The 25,141-nt window shown below is 43.7% G+C and overlaps 1 protein-coding gene across 1 annotated transcript; it reads right to left on the bottom strand.

The window, feature by feature from the left end:
- Positions 1–1,743: 1,743 nt before the first annotated feature.
- Positions 1,744–23,656, bottom strand: LOC147425059 (mitotic checkpoint serine/threonine-protein kinase BUB1-like). The gene is made up of 18 exons (XM_086500297.1): positions 23,448–23,656; positions 23,261–23,320; positions 22,894–23,038; positions 22,636–22,796; positions 22,471–22,558; positions 22,349–22,388; positions 22,193–22,259; positions 21,949–22,069; positions 5,147–5,257; positions 4,991–5,075; positions 4,803–4,906; positions 4,191–4,262; positions 4,021–4,110; positions 3,782–3,939; positions 3,627–3,678; positions 3,412–3,546; positions 2,756–2,877; positions 1,744–2,429 (listed from the first exon to the last, which is right to left on the bottom strand). Exons 1-18 carry the CDS (start codon positions 23,492–23,494, stop codon positions 2,240–2,242), a joined length of 1,848 nt encoding a protein of 615 aa, XP_086356423.1. The 5' UTR covers positions 23,495–23,656; the 3' UTR covers positions 1,744–2,239.
- Positions 23,657–25,141: the final 1,485 nt, after the last annotated feature.

The following is a 25,141-nucleotide window of genomic DNA, read 5'->3' as shown; positions in this document are numbered from 1 at the left end:
AACACCCTACAGCTCAACGATCATAGGGTGCTCTATGGAGCTGAAATAGGGCACCAAATAGCCAAATAGACATCACACAATGCCACCATATGGCCTCAAGTTAATGAGTTTCTCAATGAAGATATTTCATGGAGAGTGTATATTTAACCTAGGGCTCTCTATTTAGGTCATAGGGTTCTCTATTTAGGTGTGACAAAGGGTACCACATAGTTCATCAAAATGATACAAAAGAGAATTCTATGGCCCTAAAGCCAATAGGGTACTATATATAGGTATTTCATTATGAGTATATATACGTCCTATGGACTTAGGGCCATAATGTACTATATGTAGGTGCTATTATGAATATGTGTACATCCTTTGGCCTTAGGGCAATAGGGTGCTCTATGCAAGCGTGTGAAAGAGAACCACATAAGCCAAGAAGCACCTCAAAAAAATACCTTATGGTCTTAAGGTCATAGGATGCTATATGTAAGCTTTCCATGCAAAGTACATATAGGTCTTTTTGACATATATAGGTGCCATAGCTAACAAGTTATGGTCTTAAGACCATATGGTACTGAACAATATTTTTTAGATTTTTGAATTATCAAATGTTAATTTGCGTACTGTACATACTATAGTGTTGTCAATAGTAGAACTAAATATTTTGTCATACATAAGATAAAGGTGACCAATTTCATGATAAGAGTTGGTACTCTTTGTGTTCAGAAATTATATTTTTGGCTAGCATAATTAATCTATACGCTACTTAATAGTCAGATCAATTGGTGTTTTTTGACACCTTAATTTTTTAAAATCCATCTTGACGAGCTTTGATTGACATTTTAAAGCATTTCTACGATACGAATCCTTTTGCAAAACCTACATTGAAGGTTTGATTATAGAAATTCATATTAAAAAATCAAATTTTGAGAGCTAGAATCATAACATCTTATCTAAATTAAGGGTAAATTGAATTTAGAAATAGTAGAATAACATGATTCTAACATGCCACTTTAGCATTTAACATGTAGAATTAAGGTGCTTTGGGTAAAAAGGTTGAACCCCAATCCATTGTGCAATACCTACCAACATGCAAGAAAACTAGGAAAAGCCAATGTCTTACTAGGATGTAGAAGCCAATCCATCAAGCACTTGCTTTAAAATATTTTCCAATGCTTTAGAATAATCGTCCGATTGTGGGATTCATACAATTAGGGGCTTCCACCACCACATTAAATACAGTGCACACCTATTGCAAGCACCTATAATGTAGAACCACCCTCCACATTTTACAAGGCCTTCTATGATGAGGACGACTAGCCGGAGCAAGTCATCAAACCTTTTTACCTCCTATCAAAAGTTTCTTGTTTTTCATCCCTACTAGCTAGTGGATAACCAATGGGACTAGACCACCTTTAAAAGAAGGGCCTTTCAATTTAGCAGGCCATCCATTTTGAAACGCCTATGTGGATACCCTCTTAAGTGAAGCGTGTAACATAGCCCAATGACCAAAATACCTCTCAAGGACCAAATTTCATCTCACTAGCTCTATATACCAATGGGAAATTGGAGACAAAAAGACTCTTCAAGATTTTGATATGGAAAGGCTTGCTATTATGTGCCACATGCATGTGCCATTAGATGCCCATATACAAGTACTACGATCAAATGGCGAGTTACAAATCTAGAGATAAATTGGGAATCCCAGTTGATGCCAATCATAGATATTATTACTACAAGCATCATATGCTTATGGAATTTCCAGAAATATACTTGCTTAAAACATCACTAGTAGCACGAATCTCACAGCAAGATCTTCACAAAGAAGTGAATACAATCTGGAAGATACATGTGTCAAGAACATCTGCTTTTAAGTGATACCATGGACTATTGATGGGCACACACAATAGACCCACACAGTTTATTTCTCTTGGGGGGATTTTTTATCAGAACAAAGGCTGTGTATATACAGTGGCATATGTGTAAATGGGATAAGAGCCCTAAAACATACACTTGAATCAATTATCTATTTGAATCGATCCGCACAATTCCTATTGAGATGTGTATAATCAAATGTATCAGTGTAGAGCTGCCAAAAGCCATCCATGGCATACCAAGGTCATTGTATAAGTGTACATATGGACAAATAATGTGGGAACCCTTTGAATGCAGCCCTGCATATTTTCTTACTTCTCCAGCACCCAATCTTTAGGAGCACATTCTTTCCACGTGTTTCCGGATTAGCTTTTCCTCTTCAACTTTGTGAGCACATGATCTTACTCTGTCTCACCATCAATTCCTTGATCTTCTTAGGAAACTGAGTGTTACTTGTCAAATAACTCTCAAATAATCTTCTCAATTCAGTGAGTGATGGATTCTCTAAACAGCTCTTCACATTCAGTAACCGACCAAAAAGCTCTTCCCAGAGTTCAATCTTATGGTACCTGCAAGCAAGCATAGAAAGCATATGCATAGGTAACAGCTACAATTACGTTGTGAAAAGCTAAGATTCCTGAAGTACCCTACAAAGTTGTTATTAAATCAGTAACAAAAGCATTCTTTAGTACCATGCAAAAGTCATAATTAAACCTACTCACAAATGCATTGGCTCTGATACCTCTCAAAAGCATTCTTTAGTACAATGCAAAAGTCATAATTAAACCTGCTAACAAATGCATTGGCTCTGATGCCTCTCAAAAGCTTTCTTTAGTACAATGCAAAAGTCATAATTAATGCATGGGCCTGCTTACAAATGCATTGGTTCTGATACCTCTTAAATGGAACCTTCGGACGAAAAGTCTGCATCTTATCTGAATTACCATCTGCTTTAATTTCCATGTAGCTGCCATGTAACATCAGGTGCACTATGCAGCAAAGCCCATAAGTGTCAACCTGCAGATTAAAAACAACAATAGAGTAAAATTCGTACAAATGTTACCTGTCCATATCCACAGACATCAACCAGCAACCAAATAATAGCAATGATAGATTTCAACTTAGTCACATGGGTGTTAACCTATCAAAGGGCTCGTTTGTATGTCGGGCACTGAATATGCCAAAAGTAGAAACAATAATAAGAACCTGTCTAAGCTGATTATTTAGCATCTTCAAAGCATAAGTTTGAAAAAATGCAGTATATCCATGAAGCAGGTTCAGACATTTTTCTTGCCTTTGTGTCTGTTAATTTATGGAGCCTCAGGTAGTAACGACTCAATAAGCTACAAGATAAATTCCTGCAGAAATCATGGCGAGGACGCATTTAAACATTACTGCAGACTTTTCACTTCTACTTCTTAGGAATGCGTCCATATGGGAAGATGCATCCCTCACCGCCCCTAGTGGGTGCTAGGCACATTCACAAGTCACTACTGCTTAGAAGATGGTGAGCAACAATGCACAGAAAGTGAGTTTAGTTCTACAAGCTACCTGGAAAGTCCATGGCTTTTGCTGCTGCATCTCCACGCACTGGAATCCAGAGGTTTTGCAGTCACCCTCAAGCATTGTGCACGGTGGAAGAAGTTTCAAATCAATACTTCTTCCCCAGTCAATCAAACACAATCCCTGACATTGTGAAGAAATATCCATTTCAGAGGTCTAAACCAAAATCATGGAGAAAACAAAAACTCAAGCTCTTCCCATACGTGGCGTATCCAACATCCCGACCGCTCTGGCGTCCAGTCTTCTAGTATCTCACTACAAAGATATGGGAAAATTCTTTATCCGCACTTGACTTACAAAACCCTTCTCAGCAACAACTGCTAATTCCAACCAAGTCTATTGTAGTCAATCAGCTCACCCCTCATTGCGGATTAAAAGATTGTCCGGTTTGAAGTCACCATGGATGATTCCTGTCGAGTGTAAGACTTCCAGCATGCGTAGCATTTCCACTGTGTAATACATACATAGAAGCTCATCCATTTTCTCACCAATTGCTAGGTAAGAGTTGACCACATCCTGCATAAATTTTCTTCACCTGATATACATATTTATGCATAATATATCAACAAAGCATGTGATTGTGCCGTTAAAGCTTACTTGTACTGTTCCACGCTCTCCGTAAGCACAGACCATGATGCTGCAATCACTATAGATATGCATTCTCCAAGCACGGCCAAAACTAGCCCTCTATGAGAGTGTAAACTCTCTTAGCAAATAAAATTTTCAAGCAGAGACTGGCATAAACAATAACTGCATAAAAGTTGTACCTCTTCCAGTGGAATGCGTTTATTCAGCTGACAGTAAATGTAGTATTCCCAGGGGCAAGGCGGTCTCTGAATCTGCAAACCTGAGAGATGTCAGAAAATGTCAAACAGGTCTATATATTGCTGGCAGAAGCTTTACTTTGTTGGCAAGACAGCAAGAAAAGGAAATTCAATACGCCCATGACTAAGCTCAAACACCAACTAGCATATGCAGTTGGACAATGTGGCATTAAAGCTAGATAAACATGGCAGTGGGAGAAAATGTCAACCAGGTTTACATTGCTGGCACAACGGTTACTTTGTTGACAAAACAGCAAGAAAGCACATACAGTTGGATAATGTGGCCTTAAAATTCAATAAACTCCGCAGCTTTTGGCACTCTAAGAGTTCAACATTTCCTTAAAGGCTCTTTCCAATTACTTTTAATAAGGTGCAAGCATCCAACGGCCCCATACTAATTATTAGATTATCTATGACTTTGTCTGTGACGTAAAAATTATTTTCCTATCCACCAACACAAATGATGACAATAATTTTAACATGTTTAGGAGACTTGCGTAATGCATGAGCAAGGTGGGTAGCCTTATCACCAATCCCAAAGCTAATTAAGCAAACCTTCAAAACTACAATGTTGTCTTTGTCCTGCTCTTCACAAGCCTTGAAAACTCGGGCAAATGCACCTTGTCCAGTGCAACCCTTCAAATGATAACGCATGGAGCCTACAAAAAGAAGCACAGAGATATAAATCATTTTCAGAAAAAGGTTTGGGAACAAGGAAACTGTGAAAATGAAAGGTACAATACCCAACTCCAATACTTTGTTGTGAGGCGCACATTTCAGAGACATAAGACTAGACCCCTTGTGCTTCTGAGTATAGGTGTGGAAACCCTGTATATAAGACCCATGTCAGCTGAAATATTAAGTGTACGCAGTAAAATATACTTAAGAAGTATACGGACCTTATATTGCCCCAATGGTGGCTTCAAACTGCTTAGCAATCTATCTATAATGTCACCCTCCCATGGATTTACTGTTGAAGCTGGCAATGTATTGCCACAAGAGCCTTTCATCTGAGGGTCAAGCAAGCACTCTCTCTCTCTCTCTCTCTCTCTCTCTCTCTCTCTCTCTCTCTCTCTCTCTCTCTCTCTCTCTCTCTCTCTCAGTTGCGGATTGAGACTGGGAGATACAGCGGAGTACCAGCAGAGGACAGGACATGCCCCTTGTGTAACATGGAACCAGAGACAAAGCTACACTATACATGCCGCTGCCCCGTCTACTACGAGATACAAGGCCGCTTCCATTGCTTGTTCAGAGAGGGTTTTGGACCACTCTCAAGAGTCATGGGATACGAAGATCAGAGATGTCTGGGTTTGTTCTTGCTCGAGCTGCGCAGACACAGAGATAGCCTGATGAATGGCGAGGCTAGCCAGTCTCAAAGACGGATCACAGACTTCTTCAAAGCAGACACGGGACAGCCGCAAGAGCCACTCCCACAGCAGAGCTCCCCCTCGTCTCACACTAGAGGCACACTGATTGACCGAGCGATTGAACTGGGGAAATCCAGGCGCCCGCGACTACGAAGAACTACACAGCATCGACAGAGGCTACGACAGAAAATTCGGAGCACGCTAGCCAGGCATGCACGACGCCCTGTCAGACTACTAACCATGGAGGAAATTGATGAGATTCGCCAATGACCGATGCTAGATCTCTTGTGATTCAGCTATCCCAACAAGCCGCCCATTTTTCCGCTTAGTTTTTGCTTGACTCACATCGACCAACTTAGGACCCCATAGTATATATCTTTGTTTTGTATTGTTGTTAGGTTATTTTGTTACTCTGACTTTGTATCAGATCCACCACTTTGTAACTTTCAGGTCTCATAGGTCATTATGGCCTTTTGAAGACGTTAATATAACATTTCATTTCATTTCATCTCTCTCTCTCTCTCTCTCTCTCTCTCTCTCTCTCTCTCTCTCTGCCCGCCCCCCTCTCTCTCTATCGCGCTGCCCCCCAAACACCCCCCCCCCCCCCCCCCCCCCCCCGCTGCACCCTCGCCCTGCTGCACCTGCCCCTCGCGCTCCCTGCCCGCCCCTGCTGCTCCCTCGCTCCCTCTCTCGCTGCCCGCCCCGCTCCCTCTCTATCGCGCTGCCCCCCCCCCCCCCCCCCCCCCCCTTTTTAATTTTTAATTTTAATAATTTTTAATTTTTATCGTCGTCTATCAAACCCCCCCCCCCCCCCCTTATTTAATTTAACTTAAACTTTTAGTTTTTCAACTATTCCCCCCTCCCCCTATCTATCGCCCCCCCCTCAGTCTATTGCCCCCCTTTCCCCCCCATCTGTCTATCGCGCCCTCCCCCCTGCCCTCCCCCCCTTCCCCCTCTTCAGTTTATCGCGCCCCCCCCCCCCCCCCCCCCCCCCCCACCCCCTCTTCAGTCTATCGCGCCCCCCCCCCTCCACCCCCTCTTCAGTCTATCGCGCCCCCCCCCCCCCCCCCCTCCACCCCTCTCTTCAACCTATCTATCACCTCTCTCTCTCTCTCTCTCTCTCTCTCTCTCTCTCTCTCTCTCTCTCTCTCTCTCTCTCTCTCTCTCTCTCACTCATTCTTTGGGTCTCACCGTAATGGATCCACTTGAAGAAGACCCTGATTCTTTGGGCCTCACCGTAAGGGATCCACTTGAAGAAGACCCTACAGAGGACACGGAAGCCGCCAATGTCTCACCTGTTTGCAAACCGCGAGCAAAGGCAACCTTCGTGCTCACGAATAAGCGGATGGCGCAAATGGAGAGGGAACTGAAGGAGTGGAAAACAGAGATGGAAGGATGGTGGCAGGAGAAGGCCAACCTAATTCAGATGGTCTTCAATGAGGGCGCACAGTGGAAGAAGGAGAAAGAGAGCCTTAACGCAGAAATACAGACACTCAAAGAAGAAGTCTCAACCCTCAAACAGGAGAACCCAAACGCCGAGATACGGGTACTCCAAAAAGAAGTCTCAGCCCTTAAACAGGAGCTTGCTGATAGAGTAAGCAATGGACTAGAGGAAGGCGAATTTCAACCCTCGGTAATAGATGAAATCAAGGAAATTAAGGAACAGGTAAGGATGATCACAGAGGAAGAGAAACTGAGTGTGGCAAAGACATCTTCATGGGCGGAGATGATAACAAGGACACAGAAAAAGGCGAACGAGGCTGAAAAATGGATTGAGGTCGCCAAGAAAGGGAAAGGTCAAGAAACTCCTTGTACACCGACGCTTATCAACATGACTCTCGAAGAGGAACAAAGAAGGCGGATGCGAGCACTGCATGTGAGAGTAACCGGTCTCAAGGACATAAACAATGTGGAGAAAGAGGTCACAAACCTTACATCCATGATGGGGATGGAAAAGCCTCTGCACACAAAGGCATGGAGGGTAGGTAAGAAAAGTGATGGCACGGGTGAGTCTTCAAAGGGGAGAGCTCTCATACTACGCTTCCCCTCGTTGGAAGAGAAGAAGGAATTCTTGAGGAAGAGGCCTACTCTCAAAAAGACAGGTATTTTCCTCGGTGATGACCTGACCCTCTCACAGCTTGCACATATGAGAGAGGTAATGCCAAAGATTACAGTGGCAAGGGAGAAGGGAAAGATAGCCTTCTTCAAAGACGGACGGGTGGTGATTTTAGAGCGGCGTACTGCATGACGGTGCGAGACCTATGGGACCACACTGAAGATGGCTACCTAGAACTGTAATGGGTCTGAGGTTGGACGTGGGCGCATTTGAGGAGAGTTTCAAAGACAAGGATATTGTGTTTTTCTCAGAGACTCATCAGGCCCCTGGACAGGTAATGCCACATGTGGTGGGATACAGATGGGAAACAGCTCACAGGACAAATGCGAGATCTGAGCACGGGAGTAGAGGTTCAGGAGGAGTAGCAGTGCTATTCAGAGAGGAACTACAACCATTACTGCATATCGTACGAAGAGATGATCATGCTAGATATATGTGGGTGAGATTGAGACCTGACACAGGTCGATTCCTATATATTGCCATATGTTACTTTCCTCCCAGTACATCAATGTATGCCGCATCCAAAGGGCAGGCGCCTTTCTCTATCCTAGATGATGACATTTGGGAGTTTTCTAGGGATGGTGATATCATTCTCCTAGGGGACTTCAATGCCCGAACGGGCAACTCGCAGACAGTCTTCTACGACACTTCAGATGAGATGCTTAGAGAGCTGAATGTGGGTGACTTGGGGCTTGACAGATGCTCAGATGACAGAGAGCAAAGGAGTATGGGAGATACCTCATGGAAATGACGACTACACATGGATTAGCCATACTTAATGGCTTACAGCGATTTCCTCGAGCATCCGGTTTCACATGCTTTCCACATAGACATGGGGCCAGTACAGTGGATTCTATTATGACACAGTACTGCACAGGCTATTTCGTCATTTTGTGCAGAATTTCTGTCAATGCCATTTTTTGCATAACAGGTGCCTTATAGTCTTCTACGGTTTGTGCTATATAGCACAGGTTGTTCCCGCTCCGTTTCTCCTATTTTCGGGCAATTTTCACGTCAGGTGCAGCATTTACCATGGCTGACAACAACAACACAGATGTGTTCAAGATGTTTATTGCTGAGGACAGGTTGGATGGGGACAACTACCCTATGTGGGCTTATATGATGCAACATGTTCTTGTGTCAAAGGGTGTCTGGAACATTGTGCAGGGCATTGATGTACGTCCTGGTTCTGAGGATGTAGGCGATGTTGAGGATGTTGCAGGTCTTGCTGCAAGGATTGCAACTGTTAGAGTTGTTTTACCTACGGCAGAACAAGCTCGTTGGGATGTTAAGGATGCGCAGGCTCATGCATTGATTGCGTTGTTTGCGAAGCGCACCATTGTTCCTCACATCCGTTCAGCAAAATCCGCAAAACAGGCTTGGGATATTTTAGCAGGTCTTTATGCAAGCCGCAATGAGGCTAAAATTGCTTTGCTGCGTAGAGAGCTGGAGTCGAAGATTATCCATGAGGAAGATGATATGGACACTTTCCTTGCTAGTGTCAAGGATATCAATGAGCAGCTTATTTCTGCAGGTGAAGTCATTTTAGACAGTTCCCTTGTGCAGACTGTTCTTGATGCCTTACCAGATTCCTACCAGACTTTTGCTAGTACTTGGAGACTGATGACCCAAGGAAATCCTGAAGTTGTCAAGTTTGATGCATTATGCACATTGCTGTTGCAAGAGTCACTTTCTAGAAAAAACAGGACTAGGCAGCGTGCAGTTGAACAGGCTTTATTGCTTCTCAAAGAAAGGGTGGTAACAGTAATGCAGCCACTTCTTATGGTTCTGTTGCGAGTGGCAAAAATTTTGTTCCTAATGCTTCTGATGGCAGTACTTCGTCTGGCAATTCTGGTGATAAGGGCAAAAAGAAGATGCGTTGCCATTATTGTAAAGCCAATGATCACTTGACCAAGTCGTGTCCTAAGTTGAAGGCCAAAGAGGCTAAGAAGAAAGAGGGTGGTTCCACTGCAAATGCTGGTTCCACTACAAATGCAGCCATTGTTGAGTCTTCTGTGAAAGGAGACTGTGTTGCTGATGTTGATGCAAAATGGGCTTTTAGCGCAAATGCACTTACAATCCTGTTGTCCATGATGCATGCTTGTCAGTTGCTGCAGATTCACATGTGTGGTATTTTGACAGTGGTGCTACAAAGCACATTACCTCACATCGTGAATTGTTTACCTCTCTCGAGTCTGTCCCTCATGGGAATTCAATCACTTGTGCCAACAATGCCTCTTATCCAATTCAAGGAGTTGGAAAGATTGTGCTCACTGCTGCTAATGGCAGTTCCTTCACACTTGTTGATGTACTTTATGTACCTGGGATCAAGAAGAATCTCTTGTCTGTATCCGCACTCGCTAGACTTGGACTTGTAGTCAAATTTGTGGATGACAGATGTACAGTTCATGATCTCAGTTTTGGTGATAAAATTGTTGCATCTGGGCTTTTGTGCCGTGGGCTGTATAAGCTCACTTTGTATGACAAGTGTGGACAAAATTTTGCAAATGCTGTTGCAGATTCAAGGGCTATTTCAGATGCAAAACTTTGGCATGCACGTTTTTGCCAGTTTGCTGCGTTTGCAGAAATCTGATATGGTTGCTTCTTTGCCACCTCTTGAAGCACCTGTCAAACATGTTTGTGAAGGCTGTATTTTGGGTAAGATGCAGCGTTCTAAATTTCCAAAGGATGGTTCAGTTCGGGCCACATGCAGGTTGCAGCTTGTGCATAGTGATGTTTGTGGGCCCATGCAAACTCCGTCCGTCCTTGGGCAATTACCTGTACTTCGTGACTTTCATTGATGATTACTCTAGGCATGCATGGGTATTTCCGCTTAAAGCGAAGTCCGAAGTTTTTATGTGCTTCAAACAATTTCTGGCTATGGCTGAAAATGTCTCGAAATGTACTATGGGCACCCTCCGTTCCGATCGAGGGGGGGAGTATATGTCTCATGAATTTAATGCATTTTTGGCTAGTCGTGGGATAAAACACCAATGTACAGTGCCTTATACACCTCAGCAAAATGGTGTTGTTGAGAGGAAAAACAGGTCACTGACGGAAATGGCACGATGTATGGTCAAAAGTCAAGCTTTGCCGCATTCTTTTTGGCTTGAGGCCATTATGTGTGCCACTTATGTACTTAATAGGTGTCCTACGAACTGAAATAGAGAGACGACATGCAACACAGAGTGGCGGAATTCTACCCCAGAGAGTATTGGCCCGAAACCTTGGCGCCCCTTTCAGTATTTCTTTATATTGCATCAACACAGTACAAGCGGGTACTCCAGACTCTGCACCTTCTCCAAGAAGCATGCCAGAGAATGAGCCCTAACCTCATATTTAAAGGCCCTTGGCCTAAAAAGCAATTACAATGAAAAGCCTTCAAAACTCAAAATCTTCTTGTCCAAAAGCAAAGCCAAAAAGCTGCCACTGTAAATCACGGAAATCCATACAGCATGCCACGTCATCAACCAGTGCAAAACACGGAAATCTCCCTACTACTCTTAGGGTTAGGGTTAGGGTTTTTGGCAAAAATTAGGGTTGCAGGTTTTAAGGTTAGGGTTTCCAGAATTAGGGTTTGTAGGTTTTAGGGTTAGGGTTTCCAAAATTAGGGTTTGCAAGTTTTAGGGTTAGGGTTTTCTAGAATTAGGGTTTCAGCAATTAGGGTTTCTGGCAAAAATTAGGGTTAGAGTTTCTACTCTTGGACAACCACGTCATCACTTTGTGATAGTTTAGGCCCCTCGGCCACATCTGTAGGTTGACTCCATTCTTTAGGCTTTGACACGTCAGCAGTTTGTTACATCTCCCCTTCTTGGAAAGAGAGTAATCGTCCGCGATTACAGGATATTCGGAAAACAACTCAATTTAGCTCAAAAATTTCCGAGGGTCATTCCGAGGGACGATCAATTTGCTCTTTTGATCAAGAAGTTAGCTTCTGTCACAAAGTGATGACGTGGCGGACAGCAGAAACCCTAAAATTCCTACAAACCCTAATTTCTGCTAGAAACCCTAATTTCCGAAAATCGCGGAGGCCTTTTTTTTTCTTTTTTTCTTTTTTTTTGGAAAATGATGAGCGACGCAAATTTTGCTTTTTCTCTACAATATGAGAAAGAGAGAATGCTTTTGCTTTCAAGTTTTGACTCTCTATGAGAGAGAGAGAGAGCAATTGCTTTTGATTTGAAGCTTTTGGGGCTCTGCTTTTGGGCATCCCTTGTAACCTTTAAATTAGTGGTGAGGTCCTCACTTCTCAGAGCATCTGGACGCAGAGTCTGAGAGTGAAACCCTAACCGCTCTCTTGTACTTTGATGAATGATTAATACAAAAAGAAATACCGAAAGGGACGCCAGTCTTTGGAGCCAATATCTCTAGGCACGGAACTCCGCCGGGCCAGTGCAAATCTATTGTGATCTGTGAATTGTTTTGAAGTGGTTATTTGGTGCTGTCTCGGTTGATTCTTGACTTGGAGTGTCCAAGTCTGTTACAGTGGTATCAGAGCACGGCCGATTTCTCTTCTACGGGAAATCCGATCCCCGAATTTTTTTCCACAGCACCTATGGCTTCAGGCAATGATCAGTCGACTCCCTCTGCATCTAGAGATGCGGGCTGGGATCACAACGAAGATTCAGACAGAGTATGGCCCGCCTCGGCCTACTCAGGCGGAGCAAAGAGAGATGGAGCGTCGTCAATTGATTGGTGATGCAACAAAGATGATGCTCAATTTTGCCAAGGACCCGAAGATGGCAAAATAGATGAACCAGACCTCTTTGGAAGAGGTACAGCTGGAGTGGCACAGAACCACAACACCACTCCCGAAACCCGCTCTCGAGAAACCTTCTGCCTCCAAGAAAATATACGGAGAAGGAACTGGAGAACGTGGTTGATGCACGGATTGCTCAGCTTTTTGACGTGCAAAAGAAAGCCAAAAAGCACGGCAAAAAGCAGAAGAAAGGCACTGACTTTCCGGGATATTTGGGTCGTCGGTTGACATTTGACAAGGCAAAGAAACAGAAGAAGCGTGTTCGATTTGAAGGAGTACCCAGTTCTTCTTCTTCTTTTGACAGTTCTTCTAGCTCCTCGGATTAGAGCGAAGAAGACAGAAAAAGCAAAAAGCGAAGCAAGAAACAAAGCTTCGGAAAGGGCAAGAAAAAGACAAAGAAGGCTACATCTCGCCCAGAGACTGACAGTTCTACTGAGGACTCGTCTACAGACAGCTCAGATTCCGATGACGGAAAGTTTTATGCGAACAAGAAGAATTTTTACAAAGCCAACCAGTATGACTTTCTCGAAGATAAAAGCAAGAAAGTCCAAGAGTTTAAGGAAGGTCGCCACTCGATCAAGTTTGATACTTTTCAGGATACTCAGATGCTTCGAAGGCTTTGTCTTTTATACAGCAATTTGACATCGCTTTCGCGGGAGGACGCTATTCAGAGCACTCCAAGATTCGGAGAGCTGCCTCTTACTTTAAGGGGAATGCTCGTACTTGGTGGTCCACACTTCTATTAAGCAAGACTGTGCCAGTTACATGGCTGAAATTTAAGAAGCTTTTTATTTCTTCTTGGTTGACGCAAGAATATGAACAAGATGTACGAGCTGCTTGGAACCATCTTCGGATGACCAAGAGCGATACAGTGAATGCTTATTGTGAAAGATTCTGGAGCTCTTTTCTACCCGCCTCTTCATTCAAGAAGATCTCGTTCAGAGAACAGATTGAGCGGTTTACCTTGGGTCTACCTACAGAGATCCGAGATCACTGCTTGGAACAGAAGTCAGCTTCTATTCAGGAGTTGATGAGTCATGCGAAGCGGGGCTTTGCCATTCACTCTGGCAGTCTGACCTACCCCACAGATGAGGCTATGACACAACGAGCCGAAGACACTTCTGGGAATGAAAGTAGAAAGAAAAAAGAGCAACCAAGAGAAAAATGATGCACGACCCAAGCTTACTCCTGAGGAGAGAGCTCGCTTCATCAGAGAGGGGAAGTGCTTTGGATGCGGGGAACAGGGACATATCTCCCCGAAGTGCCCTAATAAGGCACAGGAAGAACAGAATGATAAAGACGAGCGACAGGCCTGAGAGTTCGAGAGCAGCTGAGGAATGTGGCAAAAAAAGGCAGATAGAAAAGCAGAACTGGTACCACATGGCGTGGGACCTGCACCGAATCTAATGATGAAAGTACAAACTTTGCCGCTTTTGGGGCAAAGTGAAGGATCAAGAAGCTCTTTTGAAGGAGCCAAGGCCAACTTCTTTTCACTTGGAATTGGCGGCTCGATTTATAATTACGCCCGACAGACTGACGCCACAAGCAGAGGTAGTTTGACTGGCACCCGGATGGGATATTGCCATTACACCGAGCATTGGCAAACTTTGTTTGCAATGACAGGGGTGTTCAGGGCACGCGAGTGAAGTTCTACTCAGGATCCCTTGGTACCACAAGAACTACGCTGTGGTTGACTACCGGGCCGAGAAAGCGACTTTGATAAATGAAGGGCTTAGCGATTGTACTTGATGAACTTCAGTTTCTTACTCATTCTTTTGGAAGAGAACTGAACGCTGGATAAAGGTTGAATATGTTTTGATCTGATCAAAAGAACGCCAAGATTTTTCTCCACACTCATGCCGATTGCTTTTCAGACGGCCTGAAGATCAAACCATTGATCTGACACCTGGCAGCACGCCATCGAATCGGCCACCTTATCGTGTGAGCCGAGTACAGAATGAAAAGATTATGAACCCAGTGAGAGACCTCTTGGAAAAGGGTCTTGTCCAGCCTAGTACTTCACCGTATTGCTCTCCAGTGTTGTTGGTTTTGAAGAAAGACGGATCTTGGAGAATGTGCATCGATTATAGCGCTCTCAACAAAATCACCATCAAGAACAGATTTCCGATTCCTAGGATCGATGATATACTTGACAGGTTACAGGGATCCTCGTGCTTTAGCAGGATTGACTTGAAGAGTGGATATCATCAGATCAGGATAGCGCCAGGAGATGTCTACAAGACAGCTTTTCGGACGACTTTTGGGTTATTTGAGTTTTTGGTGATGCCTTTTGGCTTAACCAATGCTCCTGCGACATTTAACCGGATGATGGACAGGATTTTTCGAGAGTACAGGCTATTTGTTGGCACTTTCTTTGACGACATCATTGTTTTCTCCAAGAATGAGGCAGAACACAGAGATTATCTGCTTCAAGTCTTTTAGGCATTACGAGATCACACGCTAGTGATTAATGCAAAGAAAAGTGAATTTTTCCTACCAGAGATACACTTTTTGGGACACATTGTGTCAGCAGCAGCAGGAGTGCAAATGGACCCGGCCACGATAGAGACTATCCGTGATTGGCCCGATTTGAGAAATGTCCATGAAGTTAGAAGCTTCTTGGGACTGTGTTCGTACTACACGCTGTTCATACGAAAGTTTGCAGAGGTTGCTTCCCCTTTGCATACCTTGACACAGAAAGGAGTACCTTTTTCGTGGGGACCCACAGAGGTGACTGCCTTTCGGACATTGAAAGAGAAATTGACTACAGGACCTATTTTGACTTTGTCGGACTTGCAGCAGTCATTTGAAGTATATTGTGATGCTTGTGGTCGTAGTCGGGTGCGGTGCGGTCTTGATGCAAGAAGGCCATGTCATAGCTTACGAGAGCCGTTTGTTCTCTAGGCCGGAGATGACAGCACAGATCTATGAGAAAGAGCTTTTGGCGGTTATCCATGCTCTTACTCAGTGGCGGCATTACCTACTCGGAGCGGATTTTTACTGTCTTTACAGACCATCAGAGTTTGCGCTACTTCTTGTCACAAAAGCAGCTTTCGGAAAAGCAGATGCGGTGGGCGAACATCTTGTCACATTTCCACTTCCAGATTGTCCATGTGCAGGGACAGAAGAATGTGGTGGCAGATGCTTTGTCTCGGAAACCGTTGGTTCTGGCTGTTTCCGCGATACATCAAAGGAGCTTCGAGGATATGGTCGATCAGTATGCCACAGACACAGATTTTGCAGATATTTTCACACGTATACGGGATGGGGAGACAGTAGCTGGATACTCCCTTCGGGAAGGCTACTTGATGAAAAAGACTATGTTGTGCGTTACACAGCCGTTGAGGGATAAGGTTATGACTGAATGCCACTGTCCACCTTTTACGGGTCACCGCGGCATTGCTACCACCATGAAAGGGGTAGAGAGATACTTCTTTTGGCCGTGACTCAAAAAGGACGTGAAAGAGTTTGTGCGCAGTTGCTTGGTATGCCAGAAGGTCAAGTTTGACAGGCATAAGGCACAGGGATTGTTACAGCCTTTACCCATACCCACCCACCCCTGGGAAAGTATTGCAATGGATTTCATTTTTTATCTCCCAAGAAAACAAAATGATCACGATGATTTTCTGATTACATGGCACATCTGAGACGATTGTCTCAGACAGAGACCCCATATTTATGAGTTTGTTTTGGAAGGCAATTTGGGACAACATTGGCACGCGGTTGCAGTTCTCGTCATCGTTCCACTTGCAAACTGACGGGCAATTTGAGATTGCCAATTCAGTGATTTTAGATTTATTGAAGTCTTGTATCTCGGATCAGAAGACTCAATGGGAAAAGAACTTACCTTTGGTGGAATTTGCCTACAATAACATGATACACTCTTCGACGGGGAAGACGCCATGTGAGATTGTTGAAAGTGCTGCGAAGGTTCCATCCTTCCTGAGCACGAAAGATTAGATATTGGAAGCGGATGAATATTCGCGAGATTTGGATACGGCTTTTGCCAAGGTTCGCGATACTTTGCAAGAGTCTCAAGAACGACAGAAAAAGGCAGTGGATCGCCATCGTCGCGACTTGAAACTGAAGGAGGATGATTGGGTGCTCTTACTTTTGAGAAGGCACACCTACGAAAGAAAAAGGGAAAGGAGAGGCTTTTTCCAAAGCTTAGTATGCGATACTACAGACGTTTCCAGATTACTGGAAAAAAAAATGATGTCTCCTTCCGATTGAACCTGCCAGATACTTGGAGGATTCATAATGCATTGCATGTGAGTCTCATGAACCCTGTTAAGGGTGATGTGTCTGATGATGGGGAGCCTGATGAGCAACCCGAAGTGGAAGAAAACAAGGAGATCCTTGTTCCTGAACAGATTTTGGCACATAATGATACGAAGAAAGGTAAAGTCCGAAGGCGGTTCTTGGTTAAGTTCAAGAACTTTCCTGCATTTGATGCGAAGTGGATGGAGGAGGAGGACCTAGCAGATACTCCTCGGATTGTGAAACTTTACCTCGATGTTTTGGTTTAGCATAGTCTACTCCAAACGGAACCCAGAAACTCAGCTTGGCCGAAGATCTGGTGCAGTGGGATGCACAAGAGGGGAGTTACTCCGCTCCTTTGTCAACAGATGCCTCGATTTTGATACTAAAGTCACTGATGTCTCTTTGAGCTTCAGGGATACTGAGAACTAACAGTATTCTGCTGGATGACTTTATGAAATGGAATTCCTGATAATGATACTAATTTGTTCTTGACTTCTTGTGAGTGCAGGAACTGATAGCCAAAATGACTGCAGCATTTTGGTCTGATTGATCTCGAATAGACATGGTTGCAATAGGGGTTAGTCAATCGGACATCGATGAGGTCCCGATTGGACCTAGATATGATTGCTAGCTACATTGCCGATAAATCATGGTCTAAGATCCGAATGAATGTTGAATGTCATGTGATGTCCTGTGATGTCGTGTGATGTGACTGTCGATTTCGTACATGTGCTAGATGTGTGTTCCTAGTACGTAGGTACTAACAGTCAGTGTTTACTAAGACGGTTTATGGCTTTTGTCGGTTTTGCAGGCGTAATCGCGGTCGATTACAATGCTTTCAAGAGGGGGGTATGTCACAAAGTGATGACGTGGCGGACAACAGAAACCCTAAAATTCTTGCAAACCCTAATTTCTGCCAAAAACCCTAATTTCCGAAAATCGCGGAGGCTTTTTTTTTTTTTAATTTGGAAAATGATGAGTAACGCCAAAAAAAAAAATTTGGAAAATGATGAGCGACGCAAATTTTGCTTTTTCTCTACAATATGAGAAAGAGAGAATGCTTTTGCTTTCAAGTTTTGACTCTCTATGAAAGAGAGAGAGAGCAATTGCATTTGATTTGAAGCTTTTGGGGCTCTGCTTTTGGGCATCCCTTGTAACCTTTAAATTAGTGGTGAGGGCCTCACTTCTCAGAGCATCTGGACGCAGAGTCTGAGAGTGAAACCCTAACCGCTCTCTTGTACTTTGATGATTGATTAATACAAAAAGAAATACCGAAAGGGGTGCCAGTCTTTGGGGCCAATATCTCTAGGCACGGAACTCCGTCGAGCCAGTGCAAATCTATTGTGATCTGTGAATTGTTTTGAAGTGGTTATTTGGTGCTGTCGCGGTTGATTCTTGACTTGGAGTGTCCAAGTCTGTTTATAGCTTCTCCTTTCTGCTCTTTTGATCAAGGAGTTAGCTTCTCCTTTCGGCTGTTTTGATCAAGGAGTTAGCTTCTCCTTTCTGCTCTTTTGATCAAGGAGTTAGCTTTTGCTTTCGTCCAAATCAGAACTCTTGATATTCCGACGTAGTAAAATTAGCCATCAAACCCAGACCGTACTGATCTTCCACGGGTGTCTTGATGCACTAAAATTACATGCCCAGGCAATCTTATCCAATTAGGAATATTCAGTAGTTGGCACATCACAATGCAACACAAATGCTTACATATTCATGTTACAAGACATAGAAACATAAAGCCGCCGATGAACACTCCTCCCACATAACCTAACAAGGTCTGGGCCGGGAGATATTCAACGACTCCCTCATCACTCCTCCCGCATAACCTAAAAAGGTCCGGGCAAAGAGATATAGAGGCCTTTTTCAACCAAACGCCCCCCAAACCGGAGCCTGCGTCGTTTGGAGGTGTTGAGAGTAACCACTGCTCAAACTTCTTAATACTCCTCCCGCATAACCATCCAGGTCCGGGCCGGGAGTCACAAGAACAATTATTTTACAAGCATACAACCAAACGCTCCCCACGCATCGGCCTGCATCATTCGGAGGTTTTCAAACATACAACGAAACGATCCTGAGACATCGGCCTGCGTTGTTCCGAGGTTCAAACAATACCAAAGCAATATTTCTCACTTCTTCACCCGGAGTCCATTCATTGAAACCAGTATCAAACCAGAGTCGAACAATTCAAATCGGCACCAAAACAGGTTCAAAACAGATACCATCCATTTCAAACAAATTCCAAACAGGATCACCAAAAAAGATCAAACAGAACTCAAACTTAAAAAGCAATCTCGACATCAGTCGAGCTCGAAAAGTCGACTGACTTTCCATCTTGAAACCGGCACCAAAATTTAGGGTTAGGTTCCTTCCATGAGGTCGTAGCCGAGCACAGCATGGTCCGTCAGCTCTTGGACAAACAGTGTTGCTTTGGCCGCAATGGTAGTCCCAAGATAGCAATCGCACTAAACCTCCAAGGGCATCTACTCGTAAAGAGACATCTACTGAGAGATGTCAAGAAATTTCAAGATATAATCTGCTAGGGTTTCCATGGCAAGCATTTCAGGATACCCCACTCTGCTAGAAGTTGCACTCCGAAGGAAGATGTCAGAAACCGTATAACTTCAGGCAAAAATTTTCTTGAAAGCTTGCCAAGTACTTGGAGTATGCTGCTTGGTAGCTGTAGACATCAACATCTGCATGGCACTGCTTCTGAGAAAAAAACAGTGACTTGAAACAAACCTAGATCCTTCTCTTGCAAGTGATCTTAATTGGTTTAGGCCCTATAAGACATGAGCGGTGAAGACGGGAGCGCGTCCGATGCGCAATGAAGTAAGGGTGGGAGTGGCTAATAAGTCCGGGTTGGAGGGCAAAGATACCTCAAATAAAATTCCATCAATAGCTCTGTCTGCTCTTTTGTAGGACCGGTATGCTTTCAGAAAAGCACACGCCTGATGCTCTGATACCACTGTCACAAGACGAGCACCACGTGCCAATAGAAAAGAACAGACTGAACAACTTTAAGCCCTTCAAATAACAACTGAATTGAAATAGAGAGAGACGACACGCGACACGGAGTGGCGGGATTCCACCCCAGAGAGTATTGGCCCCAAACCTTGGCGCCCCTTGCGGTATTTCTTTATATTGCATCAACACAGTACAAGCCAATACTCCAATACTCTGCACCTTCTCCAGGAAGCATGCCAAAGAATGAGCCCCAACCTCATATTTAAAGACCCTTGGCCTAAAAAGCAATTATAATGAAAAGCATTCAAAACTCAAAAGCTTCTGGTCCAAAAGCAAAGCCAAAAAGCTGCCAACGTAAATCACAGAAATCCGTACAACTTGCCACGTCATCAACCAGTGCAAAACGCAAAAATCTCTTGCAGCCCTTAGGGTTAGGGTTAGGGTTTCTGCAGTGTTAGGGTTTCTAACAGAAATTAGGGTTTGCAAGTTTTAGGGTTAGGGTTTCCAAAATTAGGGTTTTAGAGTTAGGGTTTCCTAGAATTAGGGTTTCAACAGTTAGGGTTTCTGACAGAAATTAGGGTTAGGGTTTCTGCTCTTGGACAACCACGTCATCACTTTGTGACAGTTTAGGCCCCTCAGTCACATCTGTAAGTTGGCTCCATTCTTTAGGCTTTGACACGTCAGCAGTTTATTGCAACCGGCACTTTCTCCTAGCGATTTGGTGCTTCTTCGCACTTGTGTTTAAAAATGCAGATGATTGAGGGAATTTCTACTACTGTCCATTGCCACATTGTTTTAGAGACTTGCATTTTGAAGGGCCCAAACCTTGGAGCACTAAGTGTGCGGCAAGTTTTGTAGACAGCAAGGCAAACCAACCTCGTGGCGTTCTGAAACGCTATCCAAAGGAGGGAAGTGCCTTGCGTTCTATTGCAGTGAAAACAAGGCAACATCTTGGGCTTTTCGTAGTGTTTTGAAACGCCTACAGTGACGACGCCGACAAGGTCGCGCGTTATTTGTCTTGCTTGTCATCTTGGTGGCATTTTGAAATGCTTGCAGAAGTGGAGCTTAACGACGACAACAAGTATTGCTCCCGGGCAATGGCCTCTGGCTAGTTTTGTGAGCATATTGAAAAGCCATAGGCAACAGTTGGACTCCCTCAAAGGCTACATTGTGGGTGGTGTTTTGAACACGAGCGCAAAGAGAGCAAGATTCTTTGCTTGCTTTAGGAACAGCATGGCGAGATGCTCGACAAAAGTGTAGCCTTATCTTCCCCATCGGCAAAGGTGAACCATGATGAAAATTTCGCCTCGAATGACCAACACCAACTAAAGGCTATGGATGGTGAGTTCCCCTTACTATTTGGGGGGCCTTCACCCATTGGAGGGCCCTTAAAGCATACTCCAGGTGCCCCGTAAACCCAAATGTTGTCGTAGCCTATTGGCTATAGACCGCGTGTTGGGTCTCCCGTCTCTCGCCCACAATCTCCTTGCCCACAATCTCCTTGCCACCAAAGCAGTGCAGCGATACAAAAACTTATGCACATCCACTGCCGATCATGAGACCACATGCGACATAGCTGTAGTAGGCGATTGCAGCAATGGAAAGCTTGCTTCCCTTGCTGCATTCCATTGCTCACTTTAGCTTGCCTCCCAAACTATGTTATAATGTTGCACGAAGCAGGACTGAGTGCACATTGGCCATGTTCCACGCTTTAGATCACCAATACTAACCAATTGACACAAGTTGAAAAGGAAAATCTCTCTTGTGGGGGGTGGTTGAAGCACCCCCCCCCCCCCCCCCCCCCCCCGCGAAACAGTCGTGGTTTCCTCAATGGCCATCAAAAAAATGGGATGAGAATATGGGGCACCCCATTGGAAATTCATGGGCCCTCCAAAGGCACCTCTAAAGGGCCCCATAATTTGCTTTTCATAAGAGGGCTCTTCCCTTGAACTAGCCATGTCGCTAGGATGCATACTGTCTAATTGTCCTGTACAAAGAAAAGCATCTTTGGTGGGTGCTAATGTGGATGACGAAGCAGCCAATGTCAAGGGTACGCCTTGAGAAGGTGGTCTGCATTTATAAACCAAAAATACCAAAACTACATTTTTTTCATCCTAGTAAAATAGCATACATGTTGGTAATCAGTTACTTTATTACTAACATAAACTAGATATAAACTTAAGCCTTAGTTTCTCCACAAAATTTAAGGGGTTCCCAACCTCAAAAAAAGAATACCTCTCTGCAATCCTTTAATGGTGATAAAAATAGCTTTTGCTTTTTCCTTTGGATTGATGCACTGTTGCAAACACTGTTGGAGATGTTCGTCAAGTCTTGCAATGGCAGTGGAGCTTGGACACTGCACTTGAAAACCGTCCACAAAATAAGGTTGCTTGTTTAGAGACTTTGACACTACTATCGACAATGCAATTCAAAGTCTTTAAATCCATCATAGCTTTTGGGTTATACAAAGAAAACTCACGTTTGAGTCGATTGTAAGCTGCTATAAGCCATTGGACTACCATTCTGCTCAACTGAGGTGATCCCTCCTAGAATCCTCACAATAGATTCAAGTATGTGAGAAACAATGTCAATTAACAACATAGTAAAAGAAAACTTTCAAAAGTTGGCAACTTACTAGGAACAAACACACTGCTTTTCCTTGAAGATCTTGCCTCCTAGTCAAAAATGTTTAAAATTCATTGATTTCAGTTGAACATAGCTTAGTGTCTTGCCTTTATTTCAAATCAAAATCGGTACCTTTGTCAAACTAGACCGGTGACGTTTTGCCACACGCTTGAGAAAGCCTTTGTATGCTTCCTCAAGCAAGCCAACAGGTTTTGCCTGTCTGTGCAAAAGCAACAACTATCCATAATCAAGGAACACAACCTGTTTGTGACTTTCAACAGTTAGAGTGGAAGTTACCTTGAAATTCCCAATTGGTACAGAGTATGAGCCTTGAGAATGTTGTCTTGGGCTTCAAGGCAGATTGCATATGCTCCATAGAATAATGCAAAGTCTTGACCAATGTGTAGTGCCTCCATTCTTTTGAACACGCTTTCAGCATCTACATCACAGCAATCGGCCTGAAAGATGTCCAAGACATCATTTTTTATTACATATGTAGAATAATCTGAACCAGTAAAACTATGCTAGCATTTGAAACTGTTCGTGATTACTTACAAATTGAATCCAAAGCTGCAAAAATCTAGCATCAGAGCGGTAGCGAATATCTTCGGAAAAGTTCTTCGTGCATAGATCCAGCAAATTGAAATAGACAGATGAAAACCCATCGGCAGTAAGAGATGTTTTGATCCATCTGAGACAGCTGCAGAAATAGGTAGAATAGATGCTATGAGCACAGAGCTGATGCCAATGTGCACACAAGTGCACATGCTGATAATTCAGAATGTACCAACACCCTCACACAATAACACCTCTCTCTCTCTCTCTCTCTCTCTCTCTCTCTCTCTCTCTCTCTCTCTCTCTCTCTCTCTCTCTCTCTCTCTCTCTCTCTCTCTCTCTCTCTCACCGATCCACGAAATTTTACCTCAGCCAGGGTAGCAAAGGGTCATCTCCATCGTACTTATTAATAATCTCTAGGAAAGACCTGGAATTGAAAGGGAAACCATGAGCAGAGAATCAGAATCGCAGTCTCTTCGGTGTTCTCCTTATGATTTGCCTGGGCAGGTGCTAGGAAGAAAACCCTAATGAACGTTGAGGGGAAATGTTCAGACCTGAGCTCGCACAGTTTGCGTACGTCCAGCTGGGGATCGTCGCCCATAGCCAGCAGCTGTTCCCCGCTCTAAGCCATTTGAAATCGAACCGTTACGCAGAGAGAGAGTACAGTTCGTGTTCAATCCCCACGTTTGCAGTTCAAAGTCGACCAAGAGAAGGCATAGTTTGTGTTCAATCCCCACCTTTGTAGTCTTGAGAGCCAGTTCTATGGAGTGGAGTGCAGTGCAGTGCAGTGCAGATATTATTGCAATACTTGCAAGGAGAGAACACACATATAGTGAGAGAGCATTACGGAGAAGTGTTATCAATGTGCATGTTCTACACTCCATAGACCAACAAGCTATGCTAACATAGTTTGCCCCTAAACTATCGATCTAAGAAGACAATCTACTAATTAGTGAGTGAGTTTGTGAGTGCCTTGTGAGCATTCTTTTTTTTATGGCAAAACCACTATAGCGAGTGATTCAACAAGTTTCACATTTGTGCAATGGCACTTCCCTTTCAAAAAAATGTGGCTGCAACTAGTTCAGGGTGTGAAACTCTCAAATAAGAACTTAAAAGAGAACCAAACTATAATAAACTAATGCTTCATGACATGAAACCACAAAATAAAAACTTGAAAAGAGAACTAAATTGCACCTTTTTGAACAGTAAAAGCGGGGGTGAACTATATTAGAAAAGAGACCATATGTCTGTCATTAGAACCCAAGGAAGGGGTTCACGGGTTGTTTCAATACACACAAGGTCATAGTAGTAGATCCAAGTTATACAAGAAGCCCCAAGGCAAGATGGGGTGGGGGGATATAAATCCTAGCACACCAAAGACTTCATTCACAAGGGAGGAAATCAATTTTGGCCTGAATATTCTCCAAGAAGATCTATCCTTCCTAAGTTCTTTCCATGACCCTTTGAATTTCTCCATTCATCCAGGTGGTCATGATTGCCATCTTCAATCTATACATCCCTGTCCTAGTCCTGCAATAACACATAAAGCTTAGTAGTATCCTTGAGAATAGCACATCTTATTCTCTGTATTCTAATTTAGGCAAGACAAAGATATTTGTCTTGCAGCAAAACTTAATCAAATAGTATTCTCATATCGGGGTCTAGTAAGCCCCTTCATACACCTAAAAATTCATTTGCCTCCAAACTATGCACATGAATTCAAACCAAGCTTTATTCCAAAATGAAAATTGCAGATAAACACTCCCTCCCAGAAGAAACGACTAAGATGGAGTAAATCCTAAGACCTTGATTAGGGGATCAAGAAGAGACGGTTTAAAGTGTAGTTAATGAAGAACCGGAAAATGTCTTCAGAGGCTAACCTTTACCTAGTCCCCTCTTCTTAAGTTTGGCCCCTGCCCAAATAGCCTTATGCATGGTTAACCATAATAAAACAAACTTTTTAGTGGATTCTTAATACCCAACGCTCTAAAATTTGAACTTCTAGAACTATTTGTCATGATCAAGTAACCACCTCTTGTGTGAGGGAGTTATAGATAGAGGGAACAGGGTCGATGGGAGGTTGGGGTGGTAGCTTGAACTCTCCTCTCCATGTGAAATCTTTAAAACATAATTGGGAGAGGGTACTCAGGGTCCACTTGTGCTCAGGAGGAAACAAATTGTGTCTAATACGGATCAATTGGATCTCCCATGGTCTGAGGTTGAACTGGTTGGGGTGGTAGCTTGAACT

Source organism: Adiantum capillus-veneris, chromosome 25 (genome assembly GCF_014529385.1).
Source record: "Adiantum capillus-veneris isolate H3 chromosome 25, ASM1452938v2, whole genome shotgun sequence".
In the NCBI taxonomy this organism is placed as follows: Eukaryota; Viridiplantae; Streptophyta; class Polypodiopsida; order Polypodiales; family Pteridaceae; genus Adiantum; species Adiantum capillus-veneris.
The sequence above is the reverse complement of the archived record's forward strand: the minus strand, read 5'-3'. Positions and strand labels throughout refer to the sequence as shown.